This window comes from Sminthopsis crassicaudata, chromosome 6 (assembly GCF_048593235.1).
Source record: "Sminthopsis crassicaudata isolate SCR6 chromosome 6, ASM4859323v1, whole genome shotgun sequence".
In the NCBI taxonomy this organism is placed as follows: Eukaryota; Metazoa; Chordata; class Mammalia; order Dasyuromorphia; family Dasyuridae; genus Sminthopsis; species Sminthopsis crassicaudata.
In genome coordinates this window covers 191705547-191728837 of record NC_133622.1, presented here as the reverse complement: position 1 = coordinate 191728837, position 23291 = coordinate 191705547, and the positions used below count along the sequence as shown (strand labels likewise).

The 23291-nt window shown below is 38.6% G+C and overlaps 1 protein-coding gene across 9 annotated transcripts in view; it reads right to left on the bottom strand.

The window, feature by feature from the left end:
- Positions 1-5761: 5761 nt before the first annotated feature.
- Positions 5762-23291, bottom strand: part of CTBP1 (C-terminal binding protein 1) — a 446736-nt gene continuing 429206 nt past the window's right edge. For 5 of the 9 annotated variants that reach the window (XM_074276716.1, XM_074276717.1, XM_074276722.1 and 2 more), the window contains 5 exons: positions 19851-20065; positions 15753-15883; positions 13659-13786; positions 9991-10108; positions 5762-6821 (listed from right to left, as the gene is read on the bottom strand). In XM_074276716.1, the coding sequence (XP_074132817.1) occupies positions 6635-6821; positions 9991-10108; positions 13659-13786; positions 15753-15883; positions 19851-20065 (779 nt within the window). In that variant the 3' untranslated portion in view covers positions 5762-6634. Of the gene's footprint in view, positions 6822-9990; positions 10109-13052; positions 13171-13600; positions 13787-15752; positions 15884-19850; positions 20066-23291 lie in introns of those variants that run through there. The other 4 variants (XM_074276719.1, XM_074276723.1, XM_074276720.1 and 1 more) reach the window with 2 other exon arrangements.

The window sequence follows — 23291 nt, the reverse complement described above, 5'->3', positions numbered from 1 at the left end:
AGCAGATTTTCTTTTGATCAAATATAGCTTTAAGCTTTTCAGGACTCCTTTTGATTTCATTAGTGGCTTTTGAATTAATCAAATGCCTAATGGTAGTTTGGTTTGGAGTATGATTTGTGAAAACTTCAGCCACACTGGCTAATTATTCCTTTTCATAGTTTGGAAGTGGAAAGAGATAGCATTCTCTTATAAATACTTGGACATAAGAGTTTAGGGAAATCTTTCAAATATAAGAAAATGCCTTTAGTTTTCCTGACTGCCATAACACAATGATACTCATCAATCTTGTAATCCATTAATACTGTCCAGGTCTTTTTCAAATTGCTTGTTTTGTTATGTTCTAAGGGGTACAGTGGCTAAGAAAACTATATCTGATATCAGGAGATATCTGATCTAATCTCAGATATCTGAAATTAAACCAGTCCCCAGATATTTACTAGCTGTGTGATCCTGAGCTAACCCCTTAATTTCTGTCTGCCTCGGTTTTCTCATATGTAAAATAAAGATACCTCATAAGCTTACTGTGAGGGTAAGATGAGATGACAATATTTATAAAGTGCTTTATAATCCTTAAAGCATTCTATAAAAACTGGCTGTCAATAGCTTTTGAAGTTTATGAAGTTTAAAGTTATTTATGAAGTTATTTGAAGCCAAGTGGAAGACTATTAAATCGGTTTCCATTAAATTTCATCTTGTTAAATTTTGTTCAGTATTCTAGCCTGCCAAGTTCTTTTTGAATCTCAACTTTTAAAACCTGTCTTACTACTTATCCTTTCTAGCTTTATGTTATCCATAAATTTGTTGTGTGCCTTTAAAGATTCAAGTCATTGATTAAAAAAAGTTAAATAGCACAAGACCGAGTGAGAATTTCTTCAAAGTTGATGTAACGACTATGACTGAGTTCACTCCACACTGATACTAATTTTGTTGTTTTTTTAATCCTAATAATCAATTATAGAAATATCATTCAATCATTTATAATCAAGGGCCAATTTCTAATTTGCACACTAAGGAGTGATATGTAGAGTCCAGTTTTATGACTCATGAATGTGATGGGGATTCCACTTCCCTGCAGCATAAGCTTAATCACCATCTTTTTTCATTGAGTCCAAATATTATTTTTTAGAAACTATTTCATAACTTGTAAATAAACCATTTAAATAACCCTTAAGTACTTAAGCAGTGATCACTAAGATAGTCTTCTCTCTTCATCCAGTTATTCAATACAGCCACATTTTTGACTTTATGCTTTGACTATTTCTTCATAAGTCAATCTTTTAAGCATTTGTGGAGATAACTTTGTTGCCATGCTATCATTTCCATTTTATCCTTCAAAAAGATATAGTTCTTCAAAAAGGAGTACCATTGGGAGGTCTGATTGTTTTGTTTACTCTCTCCAATATTTCACAGCAACATATTTCCTTCATTTCCTAAACTCCTTTTCTGCTGTTCACTAAGATCCTTCCAGGATAACATTCCCCACATTTTCCAGTGGTGTGTCTCAGTTACCAATTATACCTGTGTGCTTGTTTCCAAAATATTGCTCATTGTGACTTGGAACATGGAGGAATTTTTCTTTTTAACAGTCGAAGCTGTCCCACACTGGAAGTGGCTTTGTAAGTAAATTCCTTATCGCTGCAGGTGTTTAAGGTAAGGATGGATTCCAATCTGTGGATAAAATTGAAAAGAGATTCCTACAGTGACATACAGGACCTTAAAGGTCACTAAGTCCAACCTCTGAATAGAAGTTTCTGCCACTTCTGTATAACTCTGGGCAAGTCATTTAGACACTTAGGACTTTAATTTCTTCATCTTTAAAATAACAGGATTGGACTTGAAGGATTGCAGCTTTAATTATGTAACTGCTCTTTGGCTTTCAGTGCTTTGAATACACCTATTATTTTTCAACCCCAAGTCTCTCAATTTTTCTGAAAAAATAGCATGTGACATGATCAGACACTTGGCTAAAATGTAAGTAAACTACAGTTAATTGATAACATTTCACTAAGCTACCAGTTTAGTAATCCTGCTTAGAAATAAAGAGGAAATAGCAGTGCTACTACTGGGCTTATATCCCAAAAAAATGCTAAAGAAGGGGAAAGGGACCTGTATATGCCAAAATGTTTGTGGCAGCCCTCTTTGTAGTGGCCAGAAACTGGAAAGTGAATGGATGTCCATCAGTTGGAGAATGGTTGGGTAAATTATGGTATATGAAGGTTATGGAATATTATTGTTCTGTAAGAAATGACCAGCAGGATGAATTCAGAAAGGCCTGGAGAGACTTACATCAACTGATGCTGAGTGAAATGAGCAGAACCAGGAGATCATTATACACTTCAACAATGACACTGTATAAGGATGTATTCTGATGGAAGTGGAAATCTTCAACATGGAGAAGAGCTAATCCAATTCCAATTGATCAATGATGGACAGGATCAGCTACATCCAGAGAAGGAACACTGGGAAATGAGTGTAAACTGTTTGCATTTTTGTTTTTCTTCCCAGGTTATTTTTACCTTCTGAATCCAATTCTTCCTGTGCAACAAGAAATTCATTTCTGCCCACATACATTGTATCTAGGATATACTGTAACACATCTAACATGTATGGGAGTGCCTGCCATCTAGGGGAGGAGGTGGAGGGAAGGAGGGGAAAATTTGGAACAGAAGGGAGTGCAAGGGATAATGTTGTAAAAAATTACCTAGGTATATGTACTGTCAAAAAAAAAAAGTTATAATTATAAAATTAATTTTAAAAAATAAAGAGGAAATGAGATCCATCTGTCATGATGTGTTCAATTTAAATATTTAAAAAGCACTTATGAAGGGCCTTATTGTGTTACTATATTGTTGTACACCATCACCAACATTTTGGCGAGCTGCAGTTTTGTGATCACCGCTTCCTTTTTTGCATGTTCACAAACCAGCTCGATATAACATTCTTGATTTTTACAAGAAATCAAAGCCAAGCTTATTTGACTACTAAAACTCTGCTCCCTGTTACTTTGGGGGAAAATTGTTGCCTCATTCTCACCTCCTCCGCATTTCTCAGTTCTTCATCTCCCACCTGGATTTCATCATTATACTCAGAAACTTGTCTTCCTGCAATAACATATCACCTGAACTCGGCAGCTGCTCAGTCCACCTTGGGCTGAGCTCCTTCCTTCCTGAGCCTCTTTGAGGAGGGCAGCCAGGACATGCAGCTCCCCTTTCCCCACTGCTTGTGGAACTTCATCGTGCTCCGGTGCTGGGCATCTTCACCAACACCTTTGCCCCTTTTTAGCCAGCATAGTCTTGTTGGATTGTGAGCAGGAACGCGAGGGTGGGATTGTCTTTTGCTTCCTCTTCTCAGAGCACAGCGTGCCACCAGGCCCATAGAAGGCACTCACTAAGTGTTTAGAGACTGACTGACTTGGCAGTCTGACCCCACTGGGAAATTCCCAAAGCCTGTTCTCAGCCCGCATCCTCCCTGACCTCTCACCCACTCTCTCCTCCATTGGCTGTCACACTGCTCCTGATTCTCCTACCACTTGGTGTGTGTCCCCTTCTGTCTCACTCCTGGGCTTTCTTCTTGGTCTCCTTTTTCTCTCTCTACATGCCCTCTTCATTATCTCACTATCATGAATTCCACCATCATCTTTATGCAGACGACCCTCAAATCTACATATCCAGTCCTCATCTTTCCATGCTGAATCTAAACCTGAAGATCCCACAGGCACCTCCAAAATATGGATCTAAAACAGAACTCACCGCCTTTCCCTAAAACCCAGGTATCTTGCTATAGCTCCTCTCTTTCCGTGTGGGACACCATCGCTCTTCTATTCACTCTGGTTCATGGCCCAGGAATCACTGACACTTCATCCTTCACCCCTCTTCTCTAGAATCAACAAATCACATCACAGACAATTAATGCTTCTTGTCGACTGATGTCCAACACTCCGCCAAGTTTCACTGTCTCCACCTCCTGTCTCACTTGTATTTGTCCCTTTCTTTCTCCTACTGGTTCAGGCCTTTATCACCTCCTACATAGTCTTACAATGAACTCCCAGTTGGTGCCCATCTCATCATACTGCCGCCAAACAAATATTCCAAAAGCACAAGGTTTGGCCTGGCATCCCCTTGCTGCTGCCCCCAGAATAAAGCACAAACTCTTCTTTGGCCATTTAAAAGCCTTTACGCCTTTGGCTCCAGACTACCTTTTCAGCTTGAGGACTCATCATTCTCCCTTGTGACACTCTCTAGCCAAACCAGCCAGGCTGAGTGCCTTCTGTTCTTGCTTGCCCCAGGCTGTCTCCCATACCTGGAATGTTCTCCTTAGGGCTTTCTCTTAGAACCATTGATTCCCTTGCAACTCAAGTGCCCCCTCCTTCCAGAGGTGTTTCCCGATTCCTTTTGTTGTAGAGGGCCCACCCCTAAAATTGTTTATATATATATATATGTGCATATACTTATCTGTGACAAATTTACGCTCATTGAAGGCAAGTATTATCTCATTTCTGTCTTTGTTTTTACACTGCCTGACACATTGTAGGTGCTTGAAAGACCACAGGCTTACTTGCTTGATTGCTCGACAGTCTGTAGATGATTTTATTCCCTTTTCTGAAAACCAGGACATTTGCCATGTCCAGTCTATAGTAACTCTTTTCCATGATCTGATTACTTGGGCGATTCAACAATGGAAGCTTAAATATTATATATTCCTAAGCTTCTAGGCACCTCTTTTTAGCTCATTACTTCTGCTTCCTTGGGCACTTAGGTGCCACAGGAATAAACTGCCAGGCCTGGAGTTAAGAAGATTCATTTTCTTGAGTTCGAATCTGGTCTCGGATACTTCCTAGCTGTGTGACCTTGGGCAAGCCACTTCACCCCATATACCTATTTCCTCATCTGTAAAATGATTTGGAGAAGGAAATGGCAGACTCTAGTATCTTTGCCAAGAAAACCCCAAATGAAGACAATAGTCAGACAAGCCTGAACTTTTCTTCTTCCTGAAAATGGATGTAGTAGATAATTTTTTTAAAAAATAGCTGTAAAGTCTGATGAAATTGATGGATATAAAGAAATAGTTCTGTATAGTAAGGCTATTTTCCTGTTTAGAGGAGCAGTCTAATCTTTGTCTGTTAAATTCTTATTTTTAAACGTTAAATTCTTCATTCATATACTCTGTTTAATTTCTGCTTATCCTTGAAAGTCCAACTCAAATACCACTTTGGTCATAAAAAGTCCAAATCCTGTGGCCAGTTCCTACTTCCCATTGTGCTTTATGAGTCTTATAGATTACATCAGTGGTGTCCAACTCAAATAGAAATAGATCTCTGCAGGCTGCATGTTGTTTCAGAAAGCAGCAAATGAATATTGTAATGTATAGCATTGTATTTTTATTTATTTTGTAGTAAGCATTTCCTAAAGGCATTTTCAGCTGTGCCATCTCTGACATACGCTTTAGTTTTGTTGTTGGACAACCGGTCTCTTGTTCATGATTGCAGCAACTAAGCTTTAATACAATCCTAATCAATGCTTATCAAAGAGAAAAAAACTTGAGTTATCTGTATTGAACTACATGTCATGTTGTCCTTCAATTTATCTTTTCCATCTCTATATAATTCTAGAGAGGGACCAGTTAAGGTGAGGTCTGCTATTTCCCAGCTTCCAAGTTAGTAACCATGGAAAAATATCAAGCTTTCTCAAAATGTTATGATTCAAACTGATAGGTAAGAAATGGAACAAAAATTACTAGAAATAAAAATGTTACACATGTAATATTTGTCTGGGATTTTTATTTCTTTAAAATAATTCATACAAATGGTTACAGTCACAAACATGATTTTAACCAAAAATATTGCTAGCCTACCACATTACCAGGAAGGAATCAATGTAGGCGATGAAATGCTGCTACCCTTCAGCAGTCTGGTGCCTTTTTGCAAACCACCAATAATATATACTTTAACTGGTGACCAAAAGCACAATGCTCATTTATACAAAACCTCTGTCTTCCTCAAAATCTCTTTGCAATGTTGTCTTCATTTGGAAAGAAGGGAAATTCATGCCCAAATCAGAAGAAATGGTTTTTCCTTTTGTTTACTAAATTAGTCTAAAAAATAAGACAAGCAGGTAGAAAAAACAATGCACTGTGTGGCGTAGAAAGAAAAATGGGAAAAATTCATTGTCCTGAGAAGTTTGCCAACTGCCTCATTTTGGGGCATGTTTTAACATATAAAAAAAAATCATCTCAAAATTGGTTTTTTGAATGCCTCCTTTTTGCTTTCTTTTTTTGTTGACAGCTAAGCAAACAAATCCTTTTTAATGTTCTAAAAACTGTACACAGACAAGTACATTCATGATATAATTAACTACTAACTTCTCTTGCTTAACAAAGAACCCATAGGACACAGAACAGTGAATCAGTCCACTGGACGGGGGACAAACTACAATTTATACGGAGGAAAAAAAGGTTTCCAAATCTTCTTTTCACCTCCCACACCTTTTGCCTTTTATAGCTGTATATTGGACCAGTTTCTAAAACAATTATGGTCTCCTGTAAGTTCATGGTTTTGCCTCTATTCAAAATCCAGATTTTTTTTCCACGTCATCTTCAAAGTTGAAAGCTCCAATGTTGGGAATGCTATTTTCTTAGGCTACAATTGGTCACTTGGGTGGTCTCTATCAGCTTCTGGTTTGACGGTTTGGCCAGGGGAAGGAGCATGGGGAGGATGGGCCACAGTGGGGAGCCCGTGGGATAAGGACATGGCGCTGGGGACTATTCCTTCTACTGCTGCAGGGATGCCAGCTGGAGCCACGCTCACCACACCTGGAGGGTACCTGCTGGAAGAGGTAAAGAACAACACACGATGAGGATCCCTAAGGGCCATGCTGACCGCTAGGAATCTGGGAGCCACTCCATGAAGTTTGTCAAGCCAAAACTTTCTTTGGAGTTCTGAGAAAAAGGAAGATTGCTTCCTGCACGACATGTTCTCCATCTGGTGGTGTCTGGACCACCAACTATCAATTTTTAATCTTAGGCTGATTTCCTCTAACCCCTAAGTCTGCTTTCAAGACACTTTTCATCATGAGAATATGTATAAAGGAAACACAGACTCATTTAAACATAAGGAAAAGTAGTAACTGGTTGGGTGCCTACTGCTAAGAAGTCCCCTCTGAATGAGATGGGTTTTAGCCTGTATTTGGGATGTCAGAATTGAAGCTTCTTTTCACAAAGGTGGGCACAGGGGAGAGTGCAAAGGGCTGACTTTAAGACACGAGCCAATGCCCTACCTAATCCAATCCTCTGAGATGAGATCAACCCTGTCAGTGAAGAACTCTAGGAAACTGTACAAATCCAGCTCCTCTAGGAATTCACTCTAGGCTGGAATAGACATTGATGCTGCTAAATTCTTCTAAAGAGAAAAATGCTCTTAATATGGTGGCAAGGAATATTTCTCAAATATCCATATCCTCTCTTCTAGATGGGAAAGAAGTTTTTAGATCACATTAGCTAAACTCAGAAACAATTATCACCTCTAAATTGGGAAAAACCAATTGTGAACAATCTAAAAAACACAAAAGCTTATGTGTCATTCAGTCCTTCCAATCTCTTCATTTTCCTTCACAAAAAAAGTGATCATGATGGGTAAGGACTATTTCATTTGACTTTGGTAAATGCTTTCATTCTGGTTTTCCATGTAATATCTGCTGGTTTCAATTTAAACCAAAGAAAATATAAATGGAGTTGGCTGGTCTTCATCATTTTTCTGAGACAGCCATGGCTCCTGTGTTGCTCAGACTGATTTCCAGCAACCATAACTCATGCAGTGGTGTCTTTAGTGACCCCACATACATTAGAGACTATTAGTCCCCAGGAGGTGTCATGAGCACAGTAACATAGTAATAAACTGGAGTTGCCTTTAATCTTTCATTACAGGCTTGAACCGTGATATCTTGAAAAACTAATAATCCATCGCCTTTTCATATATTAATATTTTCTTTCTATTTCCTCCTCAAACCAATTATTCAACATGTTTGGGCCTATGTGGACGGTACCATACCTGCTACTGGTCTCACCTTAGTAAGAGCATCTAAGTAGGGCACTAGGCTGATAATCAAGAACATTTAGTGAAAAAAGTTCTGCTGCCAAAGAAAAAAGAAAGGGGACCCTGCTCCGGCTTCTGTCATTCATATTGTGGAGCTACTTGGAACCAAATTGCTGCTTTATTCTCCTTTAAAGGAAACCACAATTCCTGATTTCCAGGGGAAGAAACTGTTGAGAATGTGACATTTCCTTCATAATCTGCCTTTCTGAAGCGCGTCTTTCCTTTCCACTGTCAGGGGGCGTTCCTCAAAAGAGGCCCCGCAGGAGTGAAGAACAGAGAAGGCCGGCCCTGACTTGTCCCAAGAGTGCCTGACCCCGGGGCTCTAAGAACAAGCAACTTGCTTTCTGCTCACCAGCCAAGAAAGGTCCATGAAACACGCTGGCTGCATGTCACATGCTGGCCCAGACTCAGAGGAATTGGAGAAATGGCCTTGGGAGGTGCTGGGTGATTAGGAAGATGTAAAACTCTGGGGCAACAGCTAGGGTGCAAAGGCCTAGGGGCACCCCAAGGGACACACCTGCCTGTTGCTAACTCCCTACTGCCCTGCTTGGGGAGTGGGAAGGACTCCGGCAGGGGGGCCTGTCCTCAGAAGCCCCTGGCAAACTACTGGATCACACATGGATCCAATCACATCAACAATTGTTTTAGGAAGCAAGTTGTTGTTGCCAAGGCCTGGCCATCTCTTGGTATTAGAGATATTTTGGGTTGCAAGTGTTTTACCTTGTAACATATTCTTAAGGTTTTAATTTTCTCTGGCCTTACTTCATGATTTCCTGGAAGTGTTACTTGAGGGTCCAATTTCTAAGTCTTTAATTTTGGATGATCACAAAAATTCTTCTCACCAAAATTTTTTCTGAACCATTAACAATGAGTGGACTAGCTTCTTCAATGTATACAAGGGCCATAATGGACAAGAGTGGGAGGACTATCCACGGGGATCATAGAGCCCAGAAAAGGAGGCCACTAGATGCCACTGTGGACAGAGAATCATTGTGGTCACAGATAAGGGGAGACCTGAGGAAGTGAAAAGCCAGCCTCAGAGACTCGCCAGCTGTGTGACTCTGGGCAAGTGACTTAACCTCTGAAAACCTAATTTTCTTCATCTGAAAGATGAAAATAATAATAGGACCTGTCTGATCCAAGGTAATTCCAACAGACTTGGGATATAAAGAGCCAATTGCATCCAGCAGAAAATGTGGATCAAAGCATAGTATTTTTTCCACTTTTGTTGTTGTTTGTTGGTTTTTTCCCCCTTTCTTGTGTCTTTTCCCCCCTTTTGATCTGCTTTTTGTTATGATTTTGTAATGAATACGAAAATATGTTTAGAAGAATTGGACATAATTAATTTAATCTACTTGCTGTCTTGGGGAAGGAGAAGGAGAAAAGAGAAAAATTTGGAACAGTTTTGCAAAGGTGATTGTTGAAAAGCATTTTTGTATATACTTGGAAAAATAAGATACTATCGAAAAAAATAATAGTACCTATCTCCTACAGTTATTGTAAGGATAAAATGAGATATTTGTAAAGTGTGTTGTGAATCTTAGAGCACCATGTAAGCACTAGTAATTATTTAAATTATTACTGAAATAAGTCTATTTCTCACATCACAAAGCGAAAGACATAAATATTTTTATGTTTCACATGTGCTTCTGCTATCCCACAGAATACTGGGAATTTTATACTCAATAAATACCTTCAGACATGACTGAACAGTCTACTTTGTTCAGTCTACGTCCATGGGTTCACCTGAATTAATCTTTCTCTTTTCATAGAACTTGAAGGGAATAGGAACTTCTAAAAAAACACTACCATGATGTACTCTTTTCCTTAGATTGAAAGGTATCAGCATTTCAGATAGATGAAGGGAAGCCCGCCCCCTCAGCACAGACCCCCACTCCACTCACCTATAAGCGGCACCATTAAGTTCTGGATGAACTACTGCTGGGTCCATACTGGCCCAATGTGTAGCTGCAGTCAAATGATCTTTATTAACACAGTTTTTCAGGCTGTCTGGAATACGACCTTCGAAGATTGGGGAGGGAGACAGAAAACAAAAAATACATTTGTTTTAAACTACTGACTTTACACGTTTTCATCCCACAGACCCAGATTCAGAAAAAGATTTATAATTTGTTATTTTGTCCTCCAATCTGGAATTCAGAACTTTCTTTAGTTACTATGCTATATCCTTTCCAATGTGTCATAACTACAGTTAAGACAGTTTTTAAAAATGCAGACACCCACTATTTTCTTTTCAAAGCCTTATTCCAATGGTTTAGATACAATTTATCTCTGGAAATAAATATACTTATTATAAAATGCTGCCAAACCACTGTATCTTTTAAATATTTGTAGTACATGTATAGGGTCGAATATTAAATTGCTTGCTTTCTCAATGAGGAGAGAGGGGAAGGAAGAAGGAAGAGTATTTGGAACTCAAAATCTAAAAAAAGAATTTTTACATATAATTGGAAATAAAATAAAATATTTTTTAAATTCTGTGATAAATTTAAGGTTTTTCAAAATCTTTAAGCCACTGTTACTTGCAGGCAGGGGACCTCTCTGGCCCTACTACAGTGTGACCTGATCTACTCTAATCCCTCCAGCCTCACATTGAAGGCAGATAGAGTACAGACCAATCAGCTGACACTCACTATTATACCAATGGCTAGAAAACACTCACCAGTTATACTCTTCCATAACTTAAGACTCAGTTATCAACTACATAGAAGCAAACTATTCTCAAGCTCCAACTACTACTCTCCATGCCTCCTTTAATCAATGCTGCACTCCAACCTTGTTCCCTTTCTACTAAAGCCTCTGGAATTCTTGTTCCATAAAGAACAAACTTCCCTTCATTCGGAGCCTCTAATTCTTATCTTCCTCCTTTGAACTGTTCTCATTAAGACCACTTTATCTCAAATAATCTGGCTTCCCTGCCCACAGTAGTACTTTTACCCATAATATTTTGAAAGGGGAGTCGAATGCTCCTTGCTCCCCAAGGCTACTTCCAAACTCTTCCCTCTGCCTCTATCACTCAAGTGATCTTTCCTGTTCTGATCCTCTATTGATCAGATATTACTATTCTTGTATTTCCAGAGCTTTGTTATATTAGGTTCTTGCCATGTACAATCATTCATTCTTTGAACCACCTTTCTCAAGGAATTTAGCATTTGGCTCCCTGACCTCTTCTCTTCCCTAATCCCTAACCCTTATGTTAGGGGACTTCAAAATCCATAATGATACTCTCTCAAATACCCTAATTTCCCAAGTCTTCAATTTCCTTAAATCTTATGACCTATTTCTCCATTTCCAACTAAAACTATGCATAAGGAGAGTCATTACCCATAGGACAAATATCTTTTTCTATGACTTTGGCTGAGAATGAGAGGAAAGATTTAGGGTAACAATAAAAGGATGTAGTAAGGTCAAGTGAAGAGGAAAATTGGGCATGTTAGAAGAAATAGGGAAGGATGCAGTAGATAGGAGAATGAGTACTAAAAAGAGAAAGAGTTGTGATTATGCTAGGAAAAATGGAAAAGTATGGGATCAAAGGTATGCATGGAAGGGTTGGCTTTGGCAAAGAGAACTCATTTCACTGACAAAAATTTCTGACTTTCTTCTAACTGTTCATAACCTCCTATTTTACTATCTCTTCCTGGGACTGTTGTAAGAACAAAATATTTGTAAAGTGCATTGCAAAATCGTTCAGTCCCTTAAAGCACTCTTATGGAGTGCTAAGAGAGATAATTATAATTACTGTCATTATTTCTGGAGATAAGAAGCCAGAATCTATTTCTCACATTACAAAAAGAAAGGCATGATTACTTTTTTCCCCATTCACATCTACTATACACTCTTGCCCCTAAATACTGAGAGCTTCCTACTTCATCTCTCCTAAACCTGTTCTTCCCCACACTTAGAATATTCAATCCCTCTGTCCCTCAATACTTTCATAAGTATCATTATCTGGCCCTGATGATTCTATGGTCAACTATTTGATACCACACTATCCTCCTCTTCTCTCCAACTCATGAATCCCTAGTTAACCCTCAGTCCTGTATCACTTCCACTATCCAGCTCTTTGACTCCTCTTCACTGGCTGCAGAATTGAAAATCACACACATTTTTGTTATCTGACTTCATGTGGACCCTTCATTGATTCCTTTCTGGTTGTTTTCCTATCTCACTTCTTACGGAAGCTATTCTAACCTTTGTGTTATGTCCCCAATCCTCCTCTGCCCTTTCCCTCCTTCTCTTCATGTCAAACCCCCCTCATACCATCTTAGCTACTCTCTGAAAATGTGGTGGTCCTTCTCATTAGGGCACACGTCAATGTTCCCATCCTCTTATACCTCCTATGGCATATCAGGATGGAACAATTGAGTGTCCAATGCGTGGCCAGCTTTTGGGCTCTCTCTTGGGCATAAGAAGTGAGCAAATAATGCCTTGATAAAAATAATTCAACTTTACAGCTACAACCTACTCAAACACCACATACTGGAAAGAGTGCTACAGAACATTTCAGTTGGAAGACTGTGGGAGTCATAATTGTCTGACTGTGGACAAGTCACTCAATCTCTCTGAGCCTCAGTTTCTTCATCTGTAAAAAGGGAATATTCCTACCATCTCAGAGAATGTGAGAAGGAATGCCCTCTGTAAACTTCAAAGAGATTAAAAAGTGGGGGATTGTGCACACATCATTGGGGTATTCCCTGTCCATGTTTGACACCCTTTCTGCTGGACTTTCCATGTACTCAATTTACTTTTGTGTGTAATTGAAACTGATCCTATGTGCTTTGCTTCTACTTTCTAAGTTGATTAGAACTTAGGAAAATGCATAATAGCCTCTCAACAGGAACTGCTGACTTTCTATCCACCCTCTGGCCCATCCATCACCTTACTGTTAGAAGAAGCTCATGGATAAATTTGTTCATATCACCTCCTGGCTCAAAAAATCTTGAGCAGCTCCAGTGTTTGGTTAGCCTTTTCCTTCTGGTATTAGGTTACCTTTCCAGTCTCCTCTCATATTACTCTTTCCCACGCATTCTACGTTTAAGCCAAACTGAACTACCTGCTGACCCCTAATACACCCTAAGCCTCTTCTGAGGCCCTACTCCCGGAACCTGTGCCATATGCATTTGAATTCCTTAAAAATGCAATGGTAGCACTGCTCCTTCCAAGAAGGGCTGTAATGCTCTTCACCCTCAGGTCAGTTAGACTAGCAACTGATGCTCCTTTATTTACAGTTACAACAGCTATTTGTGTTGATATCAGTATTCCTCAATAGACGGTGAAATTCTTGGGAGTAAAGTCTGTCAAAAACTTTCATCTCTCTAGGCACAAAGCATGCTAGGAACTAACTGTTTATTGTTCATGATGTGTACTCATAGGATGATGCATGAAATCCTTTCCCTCTCCCCCAAGAACCTAGTGGCCATGGATAAACAGCTGAATAAATATGCTTTCCTCTTTCACACCTGACTAAATGACAGCAACTGGGTTCCTTCCCACCCAATCCCAAGGAGGAGAAAGTGAGCTCTCAGGGTATGAGAGCTATCAAGATGGCTACCTGTGATGGCTCTCCGAATCTCTCGAGCAGCCTCCTCTCGCATCTCAATGGAGGCCTGCTCACTGTACCACGCTGCATGGGGAGTGCAGATCAGATTTGGTGCATCCTTTAGGGGACCCTGGCTAAAGCTAAACACAACCATAAAACATAATTAGAGTCACCAGGAGCATATAAGAATGTAAAGAGACAGATATAACAAGAAAAGGCCGATTTTCAATTATCAAAACATTTACAAAGTGTTTTTGGCATATGTTGGAAGTAGTATACCACTAGGCTCAGAACCATCAGCCCATTTCATAATATCAGCTTTTTTTTTTTTTCTCTGAGGCTGGGGTTAAGTGACTTGCCCAGAGTCACACAGCTAGGAAGTATTAAGTATCTGAGACCAGATTTGAACTCGGGTCCTGCTGACTTCAGGGCTGGTGCTCTAAGCACTGCACCACCTAGCTGCCCCAGACATCAGCTTTTTAAATAAGCTTCCCAGAACATCAAGAGTCACATAAAAACACTTTGCATTTAATATATATGGTAGGCAAGAAAGATTTTTAAAAGAATAATTTTATATATATAAATTTTCAACAATAGCCTTTCAATGAGGGCTATTGTCTCTGATGAGACAGATTTCTGAGTGGAGAGAAAATACTATGTTCAGGGCCCATCCAAGAGTTGGATGGCAAAGCCAGGAAATAAGTATCATAATCTCACATACAGTACAGGCTGTAAGAGATCCTGGCTTTACTCCCACTGTTTTCAATGGTCAGATGGAGAGTCATGGGAGCAGCCCTAAAGTGTTACTCGATTCACTTCTAGCACAGCTGTTTATTCAAACAGATAAGGACTTGACCAGGTGACCTGGATATGAAGCCCAGAAACGGTTCTATCCAATTGAGGCTCCTTAGCTACTGAGAACTGTGCAGCAGTAGGCTATTGTCTCAGATAGGCAATACCTATTTATACCAGGAGGTAATGACTGCTCCCTGATTTAAGTTACTTAAGAAAATTATCTTGGAAACCTCATTCCACCCCACTTCTTCTCTAAGATATTCTGGATGCCATTAAGGCTGTGGCTTTCTTTGTATACATTATTAATCACCTTGTTGTAATGGTTACACTTGGAAGTAAACAAGAGGATTCAGTGGCTTCTTGGGCAATAATAGAGAATCAAGTTTTCTATTTGCAAATAACCTTTTATGACTGACTGCAAAAGATTTTATTGGCAGTTACTATCAATTAATGGCTGGTCTCTGATAATCCATATAAAGCATCTTTTTTCATGGGTTTGAAAATTATCAATTAGCTTGATTTTCTCCTGATGGATTTCCTTTTGAATTTTCATCTTTCCATTCAGTCCAAGATCAGTGACTGAGGAGACGCTGCCATCTCCAGTGTTACTGTGTTAAAAGAAGATATGTTGGGGTAACAAGTTCAGAAGTATTTGGAGTCCTATTTCAGCAGAAGCATGGGCGGACAAACCCAAATCTTAACAAAAATAGACCGGGGCACAGTGGGGGGCTATATAGGGGAGGAAATGGAAGTTATTAAGCTGAATTACTGTAGCCATTATCCTCATTTATGCTAGCAAGAATCAATGGGAAATAGAATGATAATGATGTCCAAGGCCTTTCTGAAACCCATGAAACTGCCACAGGCCTCCCTTCTGGTCACTGGACTTCCCTGCTCCAGCCATTGCTGGAAGAAGGCATGCATGTGTTAGATATTAAATACTGACACTCAAATATCCCATTTGCATCTGTGTGGTTTCAGATTAATAACCAGGTGTTCCTCCTCTGGTCTCTCTTCGTGTGCGTGTGTGGGTAGAGTTTGGAGAAGGACCAGTCCTTCAATGGAGGACCACTTACAACGCTCAAGAGTTCTAAAGAAGGCATGGACCAATGGCCATGTCTCCTTTCTACCCCTATTTTTCCTTTGTTGGGACAGTCAGCAGTCCTGCTGCATATGGACAGATTGCTGGGCTGGCTAGGAGTGACAATGGTTATAGGGTAAGGGTAGGAGTTGGACAATTGGGTCACTGCCCCCACATGCACTACAAGGGAAAAATAAGGAAAGGGAACAAAAGAACAAACAGAAAAGCACCTGAATGGTTCTGACTCATGTACATCTAAGGCTGCCCCTCGTATCCTTCCTTCCTTCAGGGCCTGTGCCAGTGCTTTTTCGTCTACCAACCCACCTCGTGCTGTGTTCACCAGGAAAGCCCCTTGTCTCATCTGGGAAAAATTAAAAAATAATAATCAAATTAAAAATAAGATAAAATAAAAGTTGAGGCATTCTCATTTACTCAGAAGCATCCATTACAACAAAGTCTAAGCAGCTAAATCGATCACCCCCTACACTATCTGCTTCAAAAAATAAGACATAATGCCACATTTTCCCCCGAAAAGGAGTTTTAGCTAAGCTTTAAATATAACATGATCATTCACACCAATTTAATTTTCATAACTGAGCTGCTCAAAAACAAGATAATATTTTGTACTCAATCACTAAGTTTATACTGATTCTACTTATCAGTAAAGTTCCAGAGAGAGGATGAAGGTTTGGAAAGAACTGCTTTGTGTTGAGGAAGAAGCTGAACTATGAATTACCAGGAGAGGAAAGAATAACTAGTTTGGCATATCTCAATGACAAGGAGTCTGGGAGAGGAGGGGAAGGCTCTTGTAATAAAGAGTAAACCAAAGATAGAGACAAATCAGTCTTGTTAAACTTAATTTCTGTTTGTTGTTATGATCTCTTAGTGGAGCAAGATTCCAACCCCCATTTTGGAGTTGTAGGAAAAACTAACCTATAACTAAAAGAAAAGCAGGAGAGGAGAGGAAGAGAAGGACTAAAGAGACAGATAAGAGAAAGAAAAGAAAGAAGGGAGAGAGAACACAGTGCTCTTGAGTATCCACAGATGGTGACACACAATTCTCAAGGCTAATAATGTAACTTTCACATCTTCATGTGTCTGTTAGGCTCTGGTGGCAAGAAAGGTCTCAATTCAAAAGCTACACAAAAGGACTCACAAAGATATGAATCTTTAGAAAAACTGATTAGAATGAAGCTAGAGTCTGTGCTTCATTGATGTCTCTTCAGGTTGGCCCTAGTTCCTTGGCAATGACAGCATCCCTCTTAGAACTTGCTAGGATGGCACTAGGATGGCACAAGCAGGGCCTAGGCTCCATAAGAGCCTTTGCCCAAAGTCTCCTAATGCTTCATACTTCTGTTGGTAGAACTGCAGCTATTTCCCTTCTCATCTTTATTATCAGTATGCAATTTAAAATAATCCTGTTTTTGGAAATTGGGGTGCCTCAAAGAACACAGAATGGCTTTAGACGTCTATGATCACTGGTTCCCAAATGCCAGCAAACCGCTCAAAAGCTAGCCTGCTGTGCAGCCCCTCAGTTTTCCACACCTTCACTCTTATTTCATGTGTAGGAAGCCATTCCAGGAAAACAGATTAAAGCAACAGTCAAGCTACAGTTTTAACTCTACAAAGGGAAATTCAGTGTTGAGGTTCCCTTGGCAACTTTGAGCTCCCTGCTCAAAGAATATGCATGTGCAAAGTATGTCATATGAGGGGGTGGGTGGAGGCTTTTCCTATCCAGTGTGGCATCCTGACTTGCAGGGATGGAGGGGTTGGGGCATATTCATTTATGTAACAAATGTTTCTAAAAAATAACCAAATTTCATAATGCACATTGTATGATATGCATAAAAACTACAGTCATTATATACTATGTTATGTATTCTAACACGATGTGACAACTTTAGGTAGTTTATCACCTGTTTACAATGCATTCTTTCCTAATTTAAAATGTGATTCTTCTAGTGTCTCACTGAAGTGTATATCAAATGAGAAAAACATTTTTATCTCATCTATTTTATTTTTTATCTCATCTATTAATCATTTTGGTCATCTAATAATCATTTTGGTCTAAATCTCAATTCAACTCCTTGAAAAAAAGAATTTCCTAAGCCTCTGTTCTATTCCTATGAAGGTAGCTACCTTTATAGGTGAAAGTAACCCAGGTGAGCAGGAAAAAAACAGAAGATGAGGGTCCCCTCATGGGGGACTTTTTTGAACTGCAGGGTGGCTAGAAGACCACTTACTACTCCTAAGTCTATAGACAATATTTTTAATACTGTGGCTGTTATCCGAACCTCAGTCTTTTCCTATTAAAAAATGTGAGGTGATAACACATACCTCACAAAGTTGCCAAGAGGGAAGTGCCGGTGAATTGTAAAGAATCAGAGTCACTTCACCTTGCAGGGCCTATTCCTTTTTTAAAAAAAATAAGGGAGTTGGATTAAACAGTTTCTAGAAGGCCCTTTGAGAATTATTCTTGTGACTCAGCTATTTTTCTTAATACACTTTTGATATACTTATGTAGAAGAATAACAATTTTTTTTTTACCAAAACTTAAAAAATTTTTATTTTTTATTTACTTTATACTAATCACTTGTTAAGAATTACTATATTATCTGTATTATTTATTTATCTATATTAATTTATATTTATCTATATTAATCATTTGTTAAGCATCACTACCATAAAACTTTACAACTAGAATGATGACAAAAAGATATAGCTAGTCTGATGTGAACAATAATTAAGGTAAAATTATGTAGGAAAAACTGACTTCTCCAAGGTGACATTAAAAAAATTAAATTACCTACAGAAAACTTCTCACTGTTTTAATTCAATTTTAACTCAACAAAGTAAATACTTTGACTCCAAGTCTATATTTGAAATCAAAACTAACAATTAATTCCAGGGACAGAAGCTTAATGGATTATGATCCCATAATTGAAGTCTACCAGGCACCATTTAAAACATCCGTTAACTAGTATTTAACAAGCATTCATGATATGCCAGAAGCGCTAAGTGTTGGAGGACAAAGAAAGGCCACAGCAATCCCTGCCCTCGAGAAAACTTCCATTTTAACTCGACCATTTTAAGTTGTGGATTTGGAGTTTTTACTTCCCACTGCAAGGAGAACAAGCATTTAAGTGTTCACAGAAATTGTAGAACTAGCTAGATTCATACCCAGCTGTTTTATTTTCAAAAGAGAAATTTTAAGACTCCACTCAAGCTGATCTATTTTATATCCCCAGCATTATAAAGGACTTGAGAAGTTAGCAATCAATTTTGGTAAATTCAAAACCAAATCACTTTTTGAACAGCATCAGCCTCTGCAAGCCTTTGTTTTGAACACAAGGGGGCGCTGGGCAGTCATACTACTCGTTCATTTAAATTCACCAATAGCAACAAGGCCTTTTCAAGTTCAGTAGTTACTGAACAAGAAGGGCATTTCAAGTTGTGAATTTTCCTCCACATTGGATTTCAATTTCCCTCTTTGCCCCGCAGGGGATACATAAAACGGTTTTTTGGGTAGAAGGAGTCTGGGATCCCCGTCCCCTTCCCCATAACTCAAGTGTATCGTGGGGAGGACTGACCAGATGCCCTCTCCTCCCAAGTCCCCATCCTTTGACTCAGTCCCTTTTAGAAGGGGAGTGGAAGTCTAAATGGGAAAGGGGTAGGTGGTTCCCTATTTACTCTCTTGCTTTTAAAAGTAAAGCAGGAACAAACTGATTCATTTCCTTGATGTGGGCCATTCTCAGCTCTGCCTTTTGAATTCTGTAGACTGGAAACTAGATCATCCTCAGAAAATCCGGGATTCCCAGCCTGTTCCTTAGAGAACAACAGCAAGCTCACCCAGAAGACAATATTCCTTATGCCAGTGCAGACTTTGTACATTTGACAATGCAGAGAAGGTTTCATAAATAATTACTGAACTTACTTTTAAGTCAAATTTGGTGGCAATATAAAGGAAACAGCCATGACTTCCTTTTTGGGAAAATTAATACAGTTGGTTAAGTCTCCCCTTGCTTCTAAGCAATATGCTCTTTCATTTGATCCTAGCCATGATCTTGGGAGGTAGATGCTATTATTAGTCTCATTTTATAGATTTAACAAGTTAATTTCAGTGGGGGAAAAAAAATCACTAAATAGATAAATGTGGCTTCAATAATTTTCTAATTGTTAGGGTCAGAAACAAAAAAGGAGAGGGAGGAGCAGGAAAGATTAGACTAGCGGCCACAGCCCCCTTAGGAAAATGAAAGTCTCCGTTTTGGAACACTACACATCACACCAACCCAAAAGACCAACAGGAACCAAGCGCCTGATGTGGTTACCTGCTTAATGGTGAAGTCATTAATCAGATGATGATTATGTTCATTCAAGCTGCAGTGTAGGGTTACACAGTCACTGTGAAATAGCAGGTCCTGTAAAGTGCTCACCCTCTGGAGCCCCAGAGCACGCTCAATGCCATCAGACAGGTATGGGTCATAGAAAATGACATTGAAGCCAAAGGCTTTGGCACGAAGTGCAACCGCCTGTCCGACACGACCTAAACAGAGAGGCAAAAACATATGAACAGCAATCACGGCAAAGGAATCAACTTATATGCAAAGATAACAAGTCAGGACATCTTATTTAATCCTTACACTAAATCTGTGACTTCGTTTCTCCAGAGAACCTTGACTTAACATGACCTACCAAGAATCACACAGATAATAACTAATAGATCAACAAGCATTTTTGACTTGCCTGCTCTGCATTCACAGGCACTTTGAGGTGCTGGGGACACACATGCAAGAACTAAAACAATCCCTATTGTGTGCATGACAATGACATTCTACTACATCAGAGGGAACATCTGAACCTCAGTGTGCCAAAAGTTTCCCCATTATCATATATAATCTTGGTGTCTACTCACATCAAGCCTTTTTAGGTTGGTTTTTACCAGCAGGGTTAGTATCTCTTACTTGTTTTTGTAATACACTTTCCAGAATATAATATAATTCAATAATGCTAACTGATAACGTTGATAGCTACCACCAAATAAGAGGCATAAAACCCTCCTGTGGAAGATGGAGGCAAATAGAGAAGATAGAACATGTGCAAAAGTTTGTGGCAGACCTTTTTGTAGTGGCAAGAAACTGTAAAGTGAATGGATGCCCATCACAGCTGAAGAATGGCTGAATAAGTTATGGTGAATGGATGTTATGGAATATTATTGTTCTATAAGAAACAATCAGCAGATTTCAGAGAGGCTTGGAGAAACATACATGAACTGATGCTAAATGAAGTGAGAATCATTATACACAGCTACAACAAGACTATACAATGATCAATTCTGATGGACATGGCTCTTCAACAATGAGAAGATTCAAACCAGTTCCAATTGTCCAGTAATGAAGACAGCCAGAACTGAGTGTGAACCACAACATAGCATTCTCACTCTCAATCATTGTTTGCTTGCATTTTTATTTTCCTTTTCAGCCTTTTTTTTTCTTTCTAGATCCAATTTTTCTTGTGCAGCAAGGTAACTGTATAAATATGTATACATATATTGGATTTAACACATAATTTAATATATTTAACATGTATGAGACTACCTGCCATCTAGGGGTGGGGGGAAGAAGTCGGAACAGAAGGTTTTGTAAGGGTCAATGTTGAAAAAAATTACCCATGTATATGCTTTGTAAATAAAAAAGAAATTAAAAGAAATTCGCTTACAAATACTAATAATGTTTTCTCATCACATTTTGTCTTCCCAAAGTACAGATGTTAGTCTTATAAAGTTAGCTCATGACAGATGTGAAGTATTATAGAAGCATTGAAATTGAGTTATTATTGATCCTTACTCCATGACTGATTGGGGATCACCATCTTCTCAGGTGTGAAATATAAGCCATCTTCAACCATTTCTATATAAGATGGTAAACATTGGTTGATTCAACCTCTCATATCTTAGATCCCATACCCATCTCCACTTACAGGGTCACTGTCCCAGTTCAGATTCTGACTACTAAAGAGTCTCCTTTCCATTGGCCTCCTTGCCTCCAGTATCTCCTTTTTCCAAATCCATCTTCCCCGCTTAATGCACAGAAATATTGATACCCAGCTCGAGAAACTTCAGTGGCTCCCTACTGTTTCCAGAATAAAATACAAGTTCCTCTACTGGCATTTAAAGCCTTCTACAATCACAGTATTTAATCTCACATATTTCATTTCTGCTAAACTGACTTACTTGTTTTTTCTCTATACATGATTTTCTTTCTCCTACATTTTTCTGCACTGGCTGTGCCTCATATAGGAAATGCTTTCTGTTCTCACATCTGCCTTTCATTAAAAGTTTTTGTTCGGGCTGAGTGATTCTCTCCAATTGTTAACACCTCTCCACCTAGAATTATTTTGAAACCTCTTGAATTTTTTTGGATTTTCTTCTCTGTGTACATGTGTTTTACTCCCAGGAGAATGAAAGCTTGAGGAACACACTGCTGAATCTGTATCTAAAGAAAACTATAAAAGAGGAAAAAGAACCGACATATACAAAAATATTTGTAGCAGCTCTTTTTATGGTGGCAAAGAATTGGAAAATGAGGAGAATGATTGAATAAGTTGTGGTATATTAAGATAATGGGATATTATTGTTTTATAAAATGATGAATAAGCTGATTTTAGAAAGGCCTGGAAAGATTTACATGAACCAATGTTAAGTGAAACAAGCTAGAACCAGGAATACATCACACACGGTAATAATATTGTGTGATGATCAACTATAAAAAGACTTGCTTCTTCTAGGCAGTCCAGTGAACCAAGGCAATCCCAATAAATTTTGGATAGAAAACGCTATTTGCATCCAGGAAGAAAACTATGAAGATTGAATGCAAATCAACACATGCTAGGTTCGTTTTTTTTTTTTTTTTCTCTGTCATGTTTTTTCCCTTTTGTTCTGATTTTTCTCAACATGATTCACAAAGAAATGTGTATCTCATATATTCTGATGGAAGTGGGTATCTTCAACAAAGAGAAGATCTAATTCAGTTCCAGTTGATCAATGATGGATAGAAACAGCTACACCCAAAGAAGGAACACTGGGAAATGAGTGTAAACTGTTTGCATTTTTGCACTATTGTCTTTCTACCTAGGTTATTTTTACCTTCTGAATCCAATTCTTACCGTCAACAAGAAATTTGGTTTACACACATATATTGTATCTAGGATATGCTGTAACACATTTAACATGTATGGGATTGCCTGTCATCTAGGGGAGGGAGGAGAAAATTTGGAAAAGAAGTGAATACAAGGGATAATGATGTAAAAAAAACTACCCATGCATATGTACTGTCAAAAAAATTATAAGTATAAAATTAATTTAAAAAAAAAAAGAAATGTGTATCTCATCACTAACAAGATCCAACAGAAAGAGATACAAAGAGAAATTCCATTTAAAATAACTGTTGATAGTATAGAATATTTTGGAATCTATATGCCAAGGGAAAGTCAGGAACTATATAAGCAAAACTACAAAACATTTTCCACACAAATAAAGTCAGATCTAACCATATGGAAAAATATAGAAATGTGTGTATATCAAAAAAAGTTAATATACATATATAATGGGGGAAAAAAAAACAATAAAGCTTGAGAACAGGAACTCTCATTTTGATTTTTGCCTGTCAGGGACAATCATGTAGGTGATGTTTAACAAGTATTGGTGGCATGAATTGAATTACAGAGAAAGATCCTGGTGATGATCCAGTCTAATATCCATGGATAAGTGAAGC